The 17329-nt window shown below is 41.8% G+C and overlaps 1 protein-coding gene, 1 long non-coding RNA gene and 1 other non-coding gene across 3 annotated transcripts; all 3 read left to right on the forward strand.

Moving 5' to 3' along the window:
• The first annotated feature begins 17 nt into the window (after window positions 1-17).
• LOC135580702 (uncharacterized) lies at window positions 18-2480 on the forward strand. Its single transcript, XR_010475643.1, has 2 exons — window positions 18-200; window positions 701-2480. It is a non-coding gene; the product is annotated as an uncharacterized LOC135580702 (long non-coding RNA).
• Window positions 2481-3144: 664 nt separating this feature from the next.
• Window positions 3145-13503, forward strand: PABIR2 (PABIR family member 2). Its single transcript, XM_065077592.1, has 10 exons — window positions 3145-3619; window positions 4081-4159; window positions 5478-5534; window positions 5909-5952; window positions 6037-6091; window positions 6313-6414; window positions 6967-7055; window positions 7625-7689; window positions 9989-10085; window positions 11162-13503. Exons 1-10 carry the CDS (start codon window positions 3504-3506, stop codon window positions 11310-11312), a joined length of 855 nt encoding a protein of 284 aa, XP_064933664.1. The 5' UTR covers window positions 3145-3503; the 3' UTR covers window positions 11313-13503.
• Window positions 10931-11078, forward strand: LOC135575300 (small nucleolar RNA U109). The gene has a single exon (XR_010465787.1). It is a non-coding gene; the product is annotated as a small nucleolar RNA U109 (small nucleolar RNA).
• Window positions 13504-17329: the final 3826 nt, after the last annotated feature.

Below are 17329 nucleotides of genomic sequence, written 5' to 3' on the forward strand. Positions count from 1 at the left end.
GGCGGTCCCGAGCGGCTGGGCCCGCGGCGGCGGAGCGCATGCGCAGAGCGGCCTTGGGCGGTCGGCGGCGCTGTCTTCAGGGCTTGCGGCCACCCAGGGATGCGCTTGTTGCCGTTCCCGCCGAGCCTTTCAGGCGGCGTCAGCCAAAAATCTCTCGGTGCCATGAGGCAGGACGGAAAGGCGCAGCCGCCGCCGCTGAGGTGAGGTGGCCGCAGAGGTGCCCGGGCTCCACGTACCGCCGCGGCTGCAAGGGCTGGGGAAACTTAAAACCGCTCCTGTCCCCTCGCCGGAGTGCCCGGCCCGACCTCTGCGGGTGGGAGAGCCCAGGCGGGCGGCTTAGCCAAGTCCAGCTGCGCTGAGGTGATGTGCGGAGTTTGGCTCTGAGGCACAAGAATTCAGCCCTACCGAAGATATGTACCCTTATGTTTCTGTGCCATAACAGTTTCTGTCAAGCCAAATCCAAAAATTTGCAGAGAGCAATTCTGCTCTCCTGCACTTACTGTCTTTTGTGTCAATGTCAATGCTCACTGTCACCTTGTACCCATATTTATTTAACTGTAACTAGATATTTAAAACTCAGATGTAAACATTTTCGGTATCTGAAGTGTGTTTATTAGTACTCGCTTGCTAAGTGCTACAATGCTGACCTTTACATATGGAAAACTAAGCATCTGAGTTAATACCTGTTGTTGCTTTTCAGAAATACAGTTGATGATTCTTTGCAGACCCAGACATCTCTTCATAAGCTTATACTCCAGGTGAGATTTTCAGGCAAACTTTAGCAACAAAATAATTAGGGAAGAAAGGCAGATTATCGATAGCTAAACCATTTTTTTTCATGGGCCGTGTGCTTACTAATTTATTTAAGGCAGATGGTGTTTTGTAACTTCATGTGGCTGTGTTTATTTGACCCAGGGGATATTTCCCTGATACTACCAAATGTTCTGCACATTTTCACCCACATCATACCTTCATGCCCACTAGTCCCTCACTATCTCTGTACCTACCTATCTCATTCTCCCACTGTTTCCCCTGTTTTGAATCTCCATCCTTCACCTGTATCCTCCCAAGGCTCTGTTTTACATATTCTCTTGCTTTCTTAATCCCTGTTGCCATGGTCATTTGCGCTGCTTCTCTAACTCAGCAGTTTGTGATTTCCTCATTTCCACCTTTCAGCTCATTCTGTTCCATAGCACGACTCTGCCACAGCCACATCCCCTTTTCTCTGCCTCATTACCCTCCCCGGGGCCTTTGAGGGTCACCTTGACAGGCCCCACTGGAAAATTCAAGCACACAAAGCAGATGTTTTCGACCTCTGAACCACATTTTGTATATTGTTGACTTTTTGCTTAACAGTATCCTGGTACACAGCATTTGATACTTTTTGCTGTCCATAGTGGCAAGGACGTAATATAATAACTCCACAGTGAAAATGAATAGTAAAATCCACATAGTCTGGTGATGTAATCAGATTTTGCAGGTGGCCTTTGTACTGGTAGACCCAACATACATCTGAGTAGATTTCTGTTCAGGGTTATGTATTTTGTTAGATACTGTCACTTAAATTGTCTTTTGGGCACTTCCCAGTTGTCTTATTAAATGCTCCTGCTGAAGCATTAGGCAAGAATGGTGCAGGTTCCGTGTTTCAACTCTGGCATTACTTTTAGTGAGTGGTGGCAGTGAGGGGGGATCAGCAGTGCTTTCCTTTTGCAGTAGCAGATCCGAATTTTCCAGTAAACCAGACTGATAATAAGCATTAGAAATTAAGCAAAAGAAAGTTTTAGATATTTACCTTCTTGATCTTTGAACGAGATGGGAATTCTGTGTCATTACACAGAAAGGTGTCGTTACTGGCTACGATGTATCATAGTGTGAGCACTGGCACGGGGCTGTCAATGGTTTTCCTTCTGCAGTAACACAAGACCAGGATTTTTATCTCCAGGTGTTTCAATATAAATACATATTGAAAAATCCTGAAAATATTTAAAATGTAATCTTCTGGGCCTGTTAACTCCTCTCAGGTACCTCCTTGGCACAAAATTCTTCATCAATAGTTTCAGTAGAGTGCAAGAAATGTGAGCATCAACAAAAACAGCAGATGAGATGTACACACTTCTCTGAAGGTAGAAAAATTGAATACTCGTATCAGTCTTGATTAACAAAAAATGCAGGGAGGGACCATAATAAACACCAAGCTCTATAAGCAGAAGGCTTACTCAGTTATCTAGGAACATCTACCTTAAGTCATCTTAAAGTAACACAGTAATTCATACAGCCACGGTCCCACTTAAAAAAGTTGAAATGACGAAAAATCCTAACTTTTCCATCTGAACTGTTTCTGTACCCAGTGCTCTGGAAAAATAATTGCTGTCTCCCAGAAGTAAATGAAAACCTTTACTAAATTTGGTGCTGGTAAACAGCTGAAAATCCTCTGCATGCAACAGGCAAATGAGCATGTTGCAATCGTTATTATACAAAAATTTTGGAAAATAAAAAACAGTAAGAATTAACTTAGATACTTTGATCACTTGGAATGGAATCAGAAAGGTCACTCCAAAACCAAAATGCAGCCTAGAATCACGTGTCTCATAATGAACTTTGTGCTGTTCTTCTGAAAACAGTGCAGAGGCTTGCATTCTCATTAGTCATTCAAAAAGTGTTATGTTCCTCAGCAGCAAAGCAAGGCTGGGAAAAAACACTGGAAATCTCTACGTAATTTAAGTTAAAGAGACGGAATCTAATCATGAATGGGGTTGCAAAGCCTTTTACGCTGCCAGCGCTGCCTCCTACCAGAGCAGGGCACAGGGCCAGCCCTGGACTGACCCAGCTAAGAACACACCGAGAGTTTCGGGCAACGCGGGACTCGAACCGCGGGACTCGAACCGCGGGACTCTCAAGGCCACGCCCCCTGCCAGGCCCCGCCTCCACATGACGCAATTTGTGTCTCAGCGCCCATTGTACCGTTTTAAACACACGCCCTGCCCCGCCAGCCAATCGGCGCGCGCTCCATCTCCGGAGGCTCTTGGGAGTCCGGACGCGGCTGAAGCCGGGGCTCGGGAAAGCTGTAGGCATGCGCAGTGATGGGTTGCGGTAGCGGGGCGCATGCGCTGTGCAAGGCGGGTGGCCTTAGCCCCGCCCCGTGCCCCGCGCATGCGCGCTGTGCGGCGGGGGGGTGTCCGGCCCGCGGCGATCGTTCCCCGGCGGCGGCAGCACAAGCAGCACCGGCAGCACCGGCGCGGGCAGCGGGGACCTCGTTCGTCAGCGAGAGCGGCTGGGGGAACGGGCCGCCCCCCGGGCTGCCCCCGGCATGGAGCGCTGCTGGGGCCGCCCCCCTCGCCGGGCCCGGCGCGCCCCCGGCCTCTGCCTGCGGCGCCGCCCGCGGGGCCTGTAGGGGCGGCCGCGCCGCGCCTGGCCGGGGGGAGCGGCGGCATGAGGAGCCGCTGCGGCCGCCGGCAGTGAATGGGCGTCGCGGCGGAGCGGGAGGAGCCGGAGCCGCCGCCCCGATGGCTCAGGAGAAAATGGAGCTGGACCTGGAGCTGCCGCCGGGGAGCGCCGCGGCCCCGAGCGACGGGGGCGGCCTGAGGAGATCGAACAGCGCCCCCCTCATCCACGGGCTCAGGTGAGCGCGGCCCGGCCCGCGGCGCCAGCGGCGGCGCCCGGAGCCCCGGCGGCAGCGGGAGCGCCCTGTCCGGCGGGACTCGGTGCAGAGCGGAATCGCCGCCGCCGCCTGGGCCTCCTGCGCTGTCGGAGCGCGACAGCCTCGCTGCCGGCCGGGCTGGCCCCGGCCCTGCTTGCGGAGCTGGTGCGGGGTGAGGCCTCGGGAGCGTGTCAGTCGTTTCTCGGAATGTTTGAGGCAAGGTGGCGAGTTACTGCTTGTAAGTGCAGAACCGCAGCGCGCGGATCCCCCGGGCTGCGGGAGGAAAGAGCTCTCCGGGCTCCTTCGGTGACAGCGATGCTTCTGTTGAAGCAAAATGGGTGTTTTCAGGACAGTGGAGATGGGAGTGTGTATCCTAACACTGTGTACTGTTCAGTAAAACACACCTTAAAAGTTGTTCACGAAGCATTGTTTTTCCCCTCCAGTGACAACTCACAGGTTTTTCAGCCTTATGTGTTGCGAACTCGCAGGAACAGTACAACAGTTATGAGCCGCCACAGTATGGTAAGGAATCCTGAGCATGTTTTGTTTACACTTAACAGGAAATAATTGGGCTGGTGAAATGAAGTTGAACTTGTTTTGTATTTGCACTAAGCATCCTAGCAAGCTTCCAGGCTGCAGAATGTGCATTTTTTTCACCTGTAACTGCAACCTACAATGAATTAATACTGTTGCATTAACTGTATGTCCGCAAGAAGAGAACAACTGAAGCTATGTGTGATTCCCAGTGTTAAGTGCAGTCTTAAAGTTAATTTGGACCTGACCATGGGTTGGAAGAGAAAACTGATGCCACAATTGAAAGTCTTGAAAGGGTGTTTTAATTTGTTTTAAAAATAGAAGACAGAGTCACAAGGCTTCGTTGACCTGTTTTTTTTGACAGGGACACTTTTTTGCAAAGACTGAACATTAAATGTCAGAAAAAAATCACTTAAAAAGAGTAATTTATTTGCTGGGTGGTATTCTGCCCCATAGTATAGAAGTCTGGTACTGTACAGTAATGCAGTTATTTAACTTTTCAAAGATGTTGCATTTCTTTTTTTCACCCTTGCCAAAGCAGGCATCTATATGCCCTTTTCCACTAAAGTTTTTCTTTCTCATAGGAGGCTAGTGAGGATTAAGTATTGCTTTTCTCAAAATCCATAGAACTTAAACTCCTGGAACATGTTTCTTCTATGTCTTCTGTTCAGAAAAAGCAAGATGGAATTTTAGTTCAAAGTCTTCTGTTATGAAATTTCTTAAAAATAAGAACCTGAAATTTTGGAACTTAGTAGGGATTTCAGTAGACACCTGGGCATCCTGAGTGTGGACTGTTGGCTTATTTGTATGTGATAGTGGCCAAAGTTCTGGAGGAATTTGATGTGTAATAATTGTATGTAACTGAAAAATCACAAAAGTAAAGTAGAGAGTGCTGTTCAAGACTGAACTGAAACACTGCGATTTCTCCTTTACAATGGCCAACTGGTCGAGTAAGTTAGTACAGGAGTTTGGCAGTAGGGAGTTGTATAATGTTTGTAGTTTAATTTATAATATCTTGCTTATCTGAATGGCATATGTAGCTATTTGTGTATTGGAGATGCTAAGCAGTATCTGCTTATAAGGCTGAGATCTGTGCCACTTGCAGAGTGATAGAATGAATTTGTAAGTGGTAAAACAAGCCTTTTCTCTTGAAGGTCTGTTTTCTTTTTGCAACGTTATTTGAGTCATCCACATCTAGTTGTACAGCTCATTTTTAATTCACTGAGAATGGAGGTGATGGTAAATAGGACGTACACAAGCTGTTCATGTGTGATTTAATCATTGTGGCTGTCGTTGTTTTTTTCAGTTGTTGTCATCATCTCCTATTCGTATTCCGAGTAGCAGACTTCACCAGATCAGAAGGGTAAGTGTAGTTTTTATCTGTACATTTAGTAACAGAATGATAAGTATTATATAATATTGAAGTACTTACATAATGGGAGTATCTTTTCTATTGAGCTTTTCTTGTACTAGAGGAAACAGTCTTAAGACTTAATTTCAAGAAGGAAGTTCCTTGCAAAGCTTATTGTTGTCACGTTTAAACTAACTTGCATTTTTGAAGTGTTATTTCATTCAGGAGAAACGGTGAGCTGGGCTGGTAGCAGTCTCTTCTTTCTGGAGTGTTTCTGCTATTAATATTCCAATTCTTACAGCAAATTATAGAATCACGAGTGTTACTCCGAGTACCTGTGATGAACTAAATGTTATAGGGAAACTTATGACACTTATCTCCTGCAGGAGGAAGGAGTGGATTTAATGAACAGAGAAACAGCACATGAAAGGTGAGTGATATTGAAATGAGACAATAAAATAGCCAGAGTTATCCTTCCTTTTGGTAGCTACTGATGGGACTTTTTGTATTCTAGGGAAGTGCAAACAGCAATGCAGATAAGCCAATCATGGGAGGAAAGTTTGAGCCTGGTAATCTCTTCATAGATGTTTCCTGTTTAATTCTACTTTTACACTCAACTGCAAATTTAAGGGAGAGGAATTAACTGTGAAAATAATTTAAGAAGAACTGAAGTTCATCTGTTTTAGCTATTTTATGCATTTGGCCAAATGACTTTTGATTAGAAAATTTTGCCTTGGATTCTAAGGTAGCATCCTGTACCATTGTTAAATTTGAAACCTTGTATTTACAGAGCGACAATGACTTGGACAAGTCTGAGAAATCTTCCTCCCCAAAGAGAATAGACTTCATTCCAGTGTCGCCTGCACCTTCACCTACAAGAGGAATAGGAAAGGTGGGATAAATGAAATACCAAACTCGGAGAACATTTTAGAATTTTAGAGCAAGGTGAACTGTAAAGTGTGACTTCACTAATTGTTTGATAGCTTTTTAAAAAAGCATCACCAGCCAACAACAAAATCTCCCCAACCTGAACCCACTTTTTCTTGTTTTCTAAGAAGCAGGTGCTTGCCATCTGAAAGCCTCCAGAGTTTAAGCAGTGTGCCAGTTCTGTCACCCTGGATGTTTTCAGTGGCCGCTATTTGTGCCATGTTTGGATGGGTTAGTGTTCTGGTTCTAGGGAAGCTGTGGAGGTCGTTTAGAGTAATTGGATTTGGATGTGATCTTCAGCTGCCTGAGTTGGGGAGATGCTGGGGAAGAAGCACCAAAATCAGAATGTATCATATGTGTAGAGTGTAGACAAAGACCAGAAGCTGCAAATCTGGTGCGAATGAAAATGTGTCCGTCAGCTATGGAAAGGAAGGCATAAACTCACTGTGAAGGATGATTTGGGCACACTGAATTTGCACTGAAGACTGATGGCGGGTTACTGTGACTTTTTCTGCAGCAATGTTTTTCACCATCATTGCAAATGTTTGTGAGCAGTAATGGATTGCCTCCAAGTCCTATTCCCAGTCCAACAAGGCGATTCTCCAAGTAAGTGACATCTGCAAGTAACAGGTACAGGTTGGCTTAGATTCCAAGGCTAGCACAAAGAAGAGTTAAAGCTGATGTTAAAAGATACTTTAGTCTTAGAATAGCTGAAGTATTCCTGCATAAAAATGCTGTGAAAGTTCAGCCTTTACCAAGGGTGACTTCATGTGGGTGCTCTTGTAGGAACCTTTGTCAACTTCAAGCTGGACTTCCTAATTTGTGAGGAAATTCCTGGGTACTTTATTCCTGGGAACTTTACTAATTTTGTCAGCATGTCAATTTTATATAAATATTACACACAGTTTATAAATGGATTGAGGTGAGGATGTGATGCACTAAGGGAAGGAGGAGACACTAGAAAATTTATTACAACTTTATGTGGCAGATAATCTGCTCCAATAGGCAGCACTTTGTTATGTATGTATTTGGAGTCCCTAAGCATTCCAGTTGTGCGGGAATAGTTTTAAAGAACGTTTCATGTGATGTGGTTGTGTTGATGTGATGCTGCGTATGGTCGTGTTCTGGTTTGGAACCTTTACAGGCCTGACTGAGCATCAGTGTTCTCTCTCTAGCAGGAGGAGTCAAAGTCCAATCAACTGTATCAGGCCCAGTGTTCTTGGCCCTATTAAAAGAAAAGGTAGGTGTATGTACATTGTCAGATGTTTTAACATGGATGTTGTTTTGCAGCTGGATACATTTCTCTCTCTTCCATATTTTTTGTTGTTCTGTAAATACAGAATCACAGAATGTTAGGGATTGGAAGCGACCTTGGAAGATCACCTAGTCCAGTCCCCCTGCCGGAGCATATACAATGCACTTGTATCAGCAGTGAACTGGAATTTGCCAGTTGTAACTTAAAAATATGATGTAAAGTAGCTAGTCTAAAACACAAGAGTGAAGAACTCTAAAAGCAGGTACTGCTTGAAAGAGGCAAACTTTATTCCACATCAAATTAAATGTTATGAGTATTCGTAAGCCCTGACATTCCTAAATGTACCGCTGTACAGTGCACACCCTTCAGATCAGCTTAGGAATGTTGCTTATCATGCAGTATCTTCTAAACTTAGTACTGAGTGTTTGTTTTTACTCTGGAAGTTCAGAAGGTGACTGTTCAGAGGAATGGAATAGATCAGTGCCCTTTCCCCCTGAAGGGGCAAAACTGCATTCTTTCCTGGAAGTATTCTGTGTTGAGAATACTCAAATGATAGCCAAGAACGAGTCTCCATAGCAGAACTGTAAGATTGAGATATTTGCAGATGTGCCTCCAGCTATGCTTATCCTTTCCTTAACTTAGGCATTCTTAACCGCACCAAAAGCACATCCTTTTATTTTACAAGAATTATATTTAGCCTTCAAAGAAAGTTAGTGTTTATTGGGTTTTGTTTTAGGACTGCTTTTCCTATTGGATAAAGAATGTTGTCTAATTTATATTGAATTGACAGGGGGGAGAGACAAGTTTTCTCATAGGTGCCAATTCTTTACTGGATGTTATTTCCTAGGAATTTTAGAGCCATTAAAAATTAAACAAAAGTTTATCAAGCTCGATGATCAATAGGGAATAGATATTCATACTGTGGTGTTTTACTTTAAACATTTTACAATAGACTTTACACAGACTGTATTAAAAACAGTGCAGGTAAAGGCAGGATTTGCTTGCCCTATCCACGTGCTCTTGTGGAGTGTTTTTTGCAAAGTGGAGATCTGAGTTTGCCTTTTTTACTTGAAATATCAAGGAATTTTCAAAATGTTACTTCATTTTAAAACATCTAATCCATTTAAATGAACCTCATTTCTTTTCCTAAATACACAATCCTGTTACTTTCTGAATTTTAGCAGTACCTTTATGGTTCATATTCTGCAGATGTGACAAGGTAACAAACACCATGATACGTGGAGGGAAGAAAGCAATGTAGTGAAGAATGTTGCACTGCTATAGGGAATTAATCCTGGTAGACTGTGCAGTGTGTTGTAGCAGTGCACATTTGTGAAATTTCACGTAGCAAAAGGGTTACTTAAGTTGCTGGTTTGGGTTTTCTTAATTTTCGTTTAATACCCAGTGTTTCAGTCTTTCATAAAATGAGTGATAGTATAATTCTCTTGCATAACCTTATTATGTGCTGTTTTGCTATCATGCTTAATCTCTGTCAGCTTTTCAAACTGACACCCCAACTGCTGTGAAGCATAGGTAAAAAGCCAGAAAATTGATTTCTGTTTCATATGTTGTTGTCAAACCAAAAATATCCTGTAGCTGAGTTCATGGTATTTCCAGTGTGTCTGTTGTACAGGAGCTATTAATGAGCTACCTTATTCTCAGCGCAGATTAAACTAAACAGATTATATGAACTCTCCCCCATCATGTTTAATCTTTTAATGTCAGTAGATGATTATAGGTACAAAGATAGTCTGATCCATTATGAGTAAGTGGAAATGCATACACGTGCCAATTATTTTCAATTCAGCTTTTCCATAAAGGTGTGCATATGCGTCAGAATTTGTGGTATGCAGGAGGGTGAAACTGTGAACCAAGCTGGCATTCCTATTTTCATAATTACTAAGAATTTTAATGTATGTATTTTGGCTTATGTCAGTTGCCTTATCTCAACTGCTTACTTGAAATTAAGTCACAGTAATTAGTTTGCTTTAGGTTATTTTGTCTGATCGTAGTCTAAGTAGGAAGTGCCTGGTTTTGTGTCTTTGCGATTGTTGTAACCACTCAGATGCTACTGAAGTGTTAGTTAAATTAAGGATGGACTGGGTGGTTGGACAACAGCTGCCATCGAATTCATGGGCTTGGTTGGCTGAATGAGAGGACTTACCGTGCTACAGATGCAACCTTGCTCTCGTATGGGACAAACCTCTCTTTTACAGTAGACAAGTATTACATGGATGTTCCAGAGACTCAAGTGAAGCTTGATTATTTGCACTATTTTCCTTAGGTGAAATGGAAACTGAAAGTCAGCCAAAGAGACTTTTTCAAGGAACAACCAACATGCTTTCTCCAGATGTTACACATCTGACAGATCTCAGTTCATGGTAAAATATTTCATGTGCCCTGAAATGCCGGAACAGGGAATGTGCATTTATCACAAGCTTTCTTGGTTTGTTTGTGCTTTCATTTCTTTTCTTTTTTTTCCCAGAAAAAAAACCAACTTTGTGTGTAGTTTGCGTATGTGTGTTACTGGGAACTATTCCTGCAGTGGTGTAGTGTGGTGTGACAATGTGCCTGCTCCTTCCATCACATCTTCCTGAGCAGCCTCTAGCCTAGATTTTGTGTATCGGATCTTTTATACTGAATATAATTGTTACAAATCCCTGTTGGTTCATCAGCAAAGTTACTTCACCTCGAAGATGCTTCATCATTTCAGTATGTTGTAGGCAGTGGTCGTATAGTATCTGTGGTTCCTGTTGGAATACTTAGAAAATATGTGTGAATAGTTACATAATTCATGTTGGTACACTCATGATTTTTTTTAGTGTTATAGTCTGTCTCCTTTCTGTGTTATGATCATAGAAAACAGAGTTCTTTTTTGTGTCTAGAGTCAGATACTAAATATTCTAAAACATCAACTCTCTATTACAATTTCAGTTTACCTACAGACTTTAAACTGCCTAGAAATATGGTTTGGGGTGTTGCTTCCAGGTAAATTGCAAAATCATCAATTTATGTGCCATTTGGAATCTTGGAAGCTTCAAAATCCAAACACAGGAATTCCTTCCTTACAAGGGAAAAACAGGTTTCAAAATCTTGCTCTGAGTACTGCAACACTGAAGAACATGCTAGATTATTCTTATTCCTTTCCTATAACAATGTAGAGTTTTATTCTTGACGGTTTTCACCTCCTTTCTATAACTGATTAAAATCAGAGTCTTAATTTATTCTGCATGTTAAAAAAAAAAAAATAGATTCTGCTCCTCGTTCTCATGAGGAGCATGAATATGTATATAACATGCTACAGAAAACAAGGAGTTTTCAGGGCTGCCAGTCTTGCAGTAAAGACTGAGTGGTAGTATAGGTCTCCTACATCTTTTCAACAAAGGCGACAGTACATTAGCTTTGTGCACAAACTCCATGTGCCCATGTTGCTAAAATCTGTTTTCCTTTTCCCCAGCCTGTCTTCAGATATTCTCGATGGGAGTAGCAGCAGCGTTGGCTCTTCCTCGGACTCGCTGACTAAAGGCAGCATAACCACCGAGTCCCCAGTGACGTGCTCCAACTCCTGCTCTTCCTTCATTCTGATGGATGATCTCTCACCGAAGTGACTTACCGAGCTCCGAGCGCGTGTCCGGCTGTGCTGTTCTTTGCTGTACACTTGTCCAGAGAAACGAACTCTGATGCTTGAACCATTAACACGTGGATTGTAAAAAGGAAAAACAATATTGTAACTGTAATCCTTGGTGACTTTCCAGTGATTTTGATTTATCCATTCAATGGACATTGTAGACCATATTAATGTCTGGTTTTGCGAATTTATTTTTTTAAACAAGATGTCTGCTCAGATTATACTAATTTTTTGCTTTCAGGAACTTGCGTACAGATTTTGATTCCAATAATAGGTATATACCTATTAGTGTTGCAATTTTTAGGAAAATACTTCTATCATTATCGTGGTCAATATGTCTAGGGAAGAAATTTGGTTTGGAAGGATTTGAAAATACTAATTTATTCTCTGGCACTTCTACTTTTGAGTAAAACTCTTCTTGCTTTTTTCAGCTGTTAGCCTCAAATTCTCTTACATAAGGGAGAAAAAAATCTGTTATTTTCTTAGTGCTGCTAGTTGGTTTTAGTACGGGAGACCACAGTGGGGCTAGAAATCTCACTCTATTACATTACAAAAAATTCTCAATAAAATAACCAATGCACTTGGCACATTTGCTGTCAGTGAAGAAATAATACTCTACAAACATGATTACAGTAGTTCTCTCCCCAGGTCCTTTATCCTACAGATTGTATGAAATAAGGTCAATATCCAGGAAGATTTGACCAAGGGAAACGAATCCATGCCTCGATCTAAGAAATACAGCGCAGATAAGTCATTTAAACTACTGTGTAGGAGAACCATGCATGGCACCGTCGATGTCTCCTGTGGCATTGAGGTCACCAGTATTTTTGTGCCTTAGGGGACATTGTTACAAGAATTACGGAATGTAAACCAGAGGGGTGGGTGGGAAAAGTCCTTGGTGTACAGGCTGTTCATAGAGCGCTTCCCTCCCCGCGGCGGCTGCTCCTCACCAGGTGCTGCCGGCAGCTTTGGTACCTTTGTGGGTCACAAGCGGCTCGGTAAACACTCTGTTTCTGAGGAAAGACTTTAAAAGTTTGGGTTTAATACGAGCTCTGCAAATTGCTTGGCTTAGGAGTTATATTTCAGCTATGAGTAGTCTTGATACAGTACCTTGGTCAGTCTGAGGTAAGACAATAGATATTTTACTTTTTAAAGACTTTAACAGGGCAAAATAAATCCGTTTGTAATCTACTGTGTTATGCTATTTATTATTTATAACTATGTAAAAAGTCTGTGGTGATGAATTATAGTATTTTTTTATGATTGAATAAGTTTTTTATGTTCAGTAATTGCTGGCTGGTTTGTATTTAATACGCAACGTTGTCTGCCAGAATCATAAGCTTCCATTTTTGAATGTTTGTAACATAAATGCTTTTGTTATCTGAAAGTACAACTTCTGATCTTTTTGAAAGAAAATAGCACTGAATTTAAAGTAAGATTATGTGCTTTAGAAGTGAGCACAATGTCTGGCAATACTGTCTGGCTAAAAAGGGGAGGGGAAGAGCTGTAGTTGTTTTCTGTTTCTGCCATTGAGTTTCCAGAAGATGTGTACATACCAGTTTATTTTTAAAAGTGTTTCCATTAAATTGTAACAAGTACCATAATGGGCCAACAGTGGCACAATCATTTGTATGATCATTTTCACCTGTGGAGCATTAGTTCCCCACCTGAAATAAATGTGCATATTGTAAAATATTGTCCACTGGTGCCATTTTTAAATGAGCTCTGCAGTATTGAGTGTTAATTTTATTTGTAAATGCACAGTGCTATTTCTTGATTTTTTGGATGTCTTAAATCGCTTAATTACTTTTTTTATTCATGCTTGTATCTTCTCTGCCTTCTTGATGCTCAAAGAAGGCTGCTTTGACATTTGCAAAATACTGATGAGTGGTCTGTGATGAACTCCAACCTGTTACCTGTGCCCCAGTTTCATGATACCGTGCTTTTATTGGTACTGTGATTGAGAAACCTGCACAAGGGGTGGCAGAAGGGGGAATCCTATTGCATGCTTTCTTCAACCCGAGAAGAGCATAGGTATTGCTTATTTTTGGCTGATTTACCTGTACAATTGATGTATTCCAGATTTGTTTGTTAGTGGAGAGTCTTATATAAGTGCTGGCCTTTGTAAACATTAGAATGTAAGCTTCATAAAGCAAACGCACAAATATTCACTCTTGTTACAGCTTTTTTTTTTGTTGTGTTCTGGCTGTACTCCACTTTAGAAGACATTGCTCTTTTATAAAGTGTATCTATAATACACACACACATTGTGTCTGTTGTTTCAGAGTTAATGCCATTGCGTAGTGTCATAGGTCACATCTAGGACCGCGTTCTGTTGCACACACGTGGCTCTAAGACCACTTGTTCACCTTAAAACTAAGTTTTCTATTACTCTGGCAGGTGATATTTGTGCTTAACTGCATGTGAGTTGCTGCCACTTACAGAATCAACCTATATTGTGCTGTAAAGGCTGGTGCAGCATCCTCTAAACTGCCTAAAGTTGCATTTCTGGATTTATTGACTGTCTTGTCTGTAATGAATTAGATAGCAGTTTGGGGAAGAATGCCAGCTGGTGCTGCTGGTCAGCTTTAATATCTAATGACATGTAACAACTGTTTTTTACGACTTGACCAGACTTATTTGTGCTGAAGTGCCATGATGAGTGTCTGAGAATTCCTGTCTTCCCCCTCTTTTTTTTATTTAATAAGGAAATATGAATGTGTATCTCGTGCTGAGAATCACCAGTGATGACGTACCTTTAACGTTTTAACTGTTGAGAAGAAAGTTAAAATAGCAGCGTAATTCAAGCAGCATTTTAGGCAGACTATTTTTAATCTGTTAATTAGCACAGCATTAAGATGTTGGTCTCTGTACGGCTCATTGACTAGCGCTGCCTTTAGATCCTATCCAAAGCACGCTGAATCCTTGTTTTGTGGGCTTAAAATGCTGGCAGGATTTTAGCGCTGGTTTAGAAAAATGTGTGTGTCAGCTGTGGAACTCTGTGTTTTGATAATATCAAGTGTTCTGAATCAGGAAATGGATCACAGTGTGCATGTTTCATTCTCCTTCATTGAATTTCAAATTGGGGATCATGGGCCCGAAAGCCTGTATTTAAGGGGCTGTTTTTCTGACTGTATGTGATTAAATACTTTCTCCTACAATGAAGGTAATTAAACTGTCAGTGAGTGAGAATGTAAATCAGAGTCCTGCAGGCTTTATTGGAAAACAGAATATGCACAAGGAAAGCTAGGCTGTATAAAACCAGTAAAGTGCGATTTGTTTTCTTTTCCAAAGTCACGGCAAAAATAGAGGGCTCATTTTAACAATTCAAAATGCTAAAAACGTTTTAAACGAGAGGCTTTAACTTGGCACACTTCTCTCGACAGCACCACGCTGGGGGCTGGATGCAGAGGTTAACGTGAGCAGGCTTAGGCAGGTTTGGAACTCCCATATTCTGGTGCACAAACACAATGGACTGGCCTTGGGAAATGATTTTTCTGCAAATATTCACATTCTTATCTGTAGACCCCGCTAATAAACTGTGTGACAACAAAGGCGAGATCTTGTTTTTCCTGGAGGAATTTCATCTGCATATAATCTTCCCGGTAACTTCATAATAAAAAAGCTTTGCATTAATATGGGTTGAAATATTCCATGAAGTCATAGGTCTGTTTCATTTGCTTTTTTGGAGTAAAGGCCAAGAAATATATTTGGAGCTATACAAACTGCCTCTGGTATTCCAAGGCTATTATATAAATGGCAACTGTCCATGGTAAGTGGAAAGGGACTTTGCCTACCATTCATTGTTTCAGTCCCTCTTGAGATCTGTTTAATAATCTTTAACAAATTCTGGGATGGATGTAAGACGGGTCACTGAAGGTACCAGGTGACCCAGTGAGGATGCGTTAACCCACTCCTTTGACTATAAATTAGAGTTTTTCGCCCTGAGATGTAGACCTAACTTACTCAACAACTAATTTTCAAATGAAAAATGCATCTTTCAAGCAACTGAGACATTCATGAGAGTCTGTGCTGTTCAAACTGAGAGGAAAACACTCCTTGTTGGCAAGTTGCAGACAGTTTTGCCCAATCTACCCCCAAAAGAGCAAGCTCTGCTTGCCAGCCAGGATTAGAGTAGCAGCTGTCTCTGTTCTAGCCATCTTTGGAGGGGGCAGGGAGCTGGTGGTTGGGTTTCCTCAAGGACTGGTTATCTAATTCACAGCTAAGACCTTTGTCATTAGGCTAACACCAGAGGTAGATGTTGTTTTAGAGCAGGTCTGCTTTCTGAGAGAGTAAATAGGCTTCAGAGCTGGTTTAATCACGGTAGTCCGGGTTTGCTTCCTGCTGGGGATAAAGATCTTCCCATGAGCAGGTTTGGTGACGGGGCTCGGCGCTGCCATCCCCATAAACACAACCTCCACTTTTAACTCGTACACGTACCTCAGGGCTATCCTTTTTATTAGTGTACTGGGCACTTAACGGAAGTCTCTTGTTTCAATCCAAACCATTTTGCATTAAAGCTGCTTTTTATTACTTGCTTTTAGATCTTAAAGCCTTTTGATATGGGGCCTATTGGGCCTTGGTCTGAGTTTTGCCTCTGATTAGCACGGCAGGGCAAACATTTTCTGTTTAAACCTGGAGCGATCTGTTTTGTTCTTGCATTATGAAGTTTGGAAATGCAGAGTAGGGCGGTTCTTGCTATTAATAAAGAATGAATGCTAGCTTGGGTGATCGCAAAAGATTGTGGAGTTTTAAAAGAAATAAGACATGAAAACACAGAACAAAGAAATACCTATTTTTAGCTGGTTTGCTATCAGGATCTTCTTTTAAAAAATGTATTTTTAAATGTAGGCAGTAGTCTTTTGAACACGTCATTACTAATAGCAACTGAATCCAATATGCTTCCACCCCCAAAACACTTTTCCTTACTGTGAAGTAAGAATTTAATACAGAAAGACCACAAGTTTTGTTCATCTCTAATGAACAGAGAGCACGGCCTATCTCAGGGCTCTGAATAACAATAAGTTTGAATAAAAATATGTTTCCTGTGATTCCACAGGCCCACGAGTGACACCGGGCTGTCTGGCAGTTCCTTTCTGTCCAAAAAGCATCATCTTGGACTATATAACAATTCTAACACCTTTACTCTCCCTTAGCTTATTTCTGAGGGCTATGAGATTTTTACCTTTTACACAAACATAATTATTATTTGCTGTTAATTCCTGTAGGTTGACTGTCTTACTAAACAGCTGTGGTAAAATTCCTGGTGGACTTGGTGGACTTTTGCATGTCTCTCATTTTGGGGTTTAACAGAGTATGGGATTTTTGATTAATTTTCAGATAACACAATGTGTGTCTTCTGGAAGAATTGTCCATTGTGTTTTGATTCTGAAAGGCATTTGGATATAGTTTATGCAGAAGCCTGTATAAAAGTAACTGGTATTTAACAACATGAGTCAAATGAATCTTGGAGAAAATGACATGAGTTTGTTTTTTCAGAGGTTGCCTGATTTAACCCTTGCACCACCGACAGAAACCTCCTGCATTCTGCCACAATCTCCACCACTTTTGAACTTTCCCCGAAGTTAAATAAGCTGGCAGAAGTGCTGGGCTATCATTTGTGTTGGGGTAGTTTATAGTGCAGATTATGAAAACCCTATTGTGCTAGAACAAAAAGATTTTCCTCGCCTCAAATAATTTGCAATTTAAATTTGTCATGAGAACTGTGACAGTTTATCAATGCGATGCATGGTTAACAATATTTTTGGTATAAAATACTCAGGGTCTGTAATATACAGGTAGGAAGCAGGTGGTATCAAAAACTATGGGCCAAAGTAGAATAAAGATGTAGCTACCATTAATTAGTCCAGAATGTAAATCTGAATGCTGTATCTGGCCTCTGACAAAGAAAACCTTCTGCTCTACAAGCCCCTAGAATGTTGGAAATAATTCAGCTACTGCCATGAACTTAGCAGCTCGGTCTCAACCCCAGTTAAG

Source organism: Columba livia, chromosome 12 (assembly GCF_036013475.1).
Source record: "Columba livia isolate bColLiv1 breed racing homer chromosome 12, bColLiv1.pat.W.v2, whole genome shotgun sequence".
In the NCBI taxonomy this organism is placed as follows: domain Eukaryota; kingdom Metazoa; phylum Chordata; class Aves; order Columbiformes; family Columbidae; genus Columba; species Columba livia.

Coding starts and splice junctions, on each gene's coding strand:
- PABIR2 (XM_065077592.1), top strand. CDS start 3,504: ATGGCTCAGGAGAAAATGGAGCTGGACCTGGAGCTGCCGCCGGGGAGC. Junction 5,953..6,036: donor AGAGAAACAGCACATGAAAG/GTGAGTGATATT, acceptor TTTGTATTCTAG/GGAAGTGCAAACAGCAATGC. Junction 7,056..7,624: donor CCAACAAGGCGATTCTCCAA/GTAAGTGACATC, acceptor TTCTCTCTCTAG/CAGGAGGAGTCAAAGTCCAA.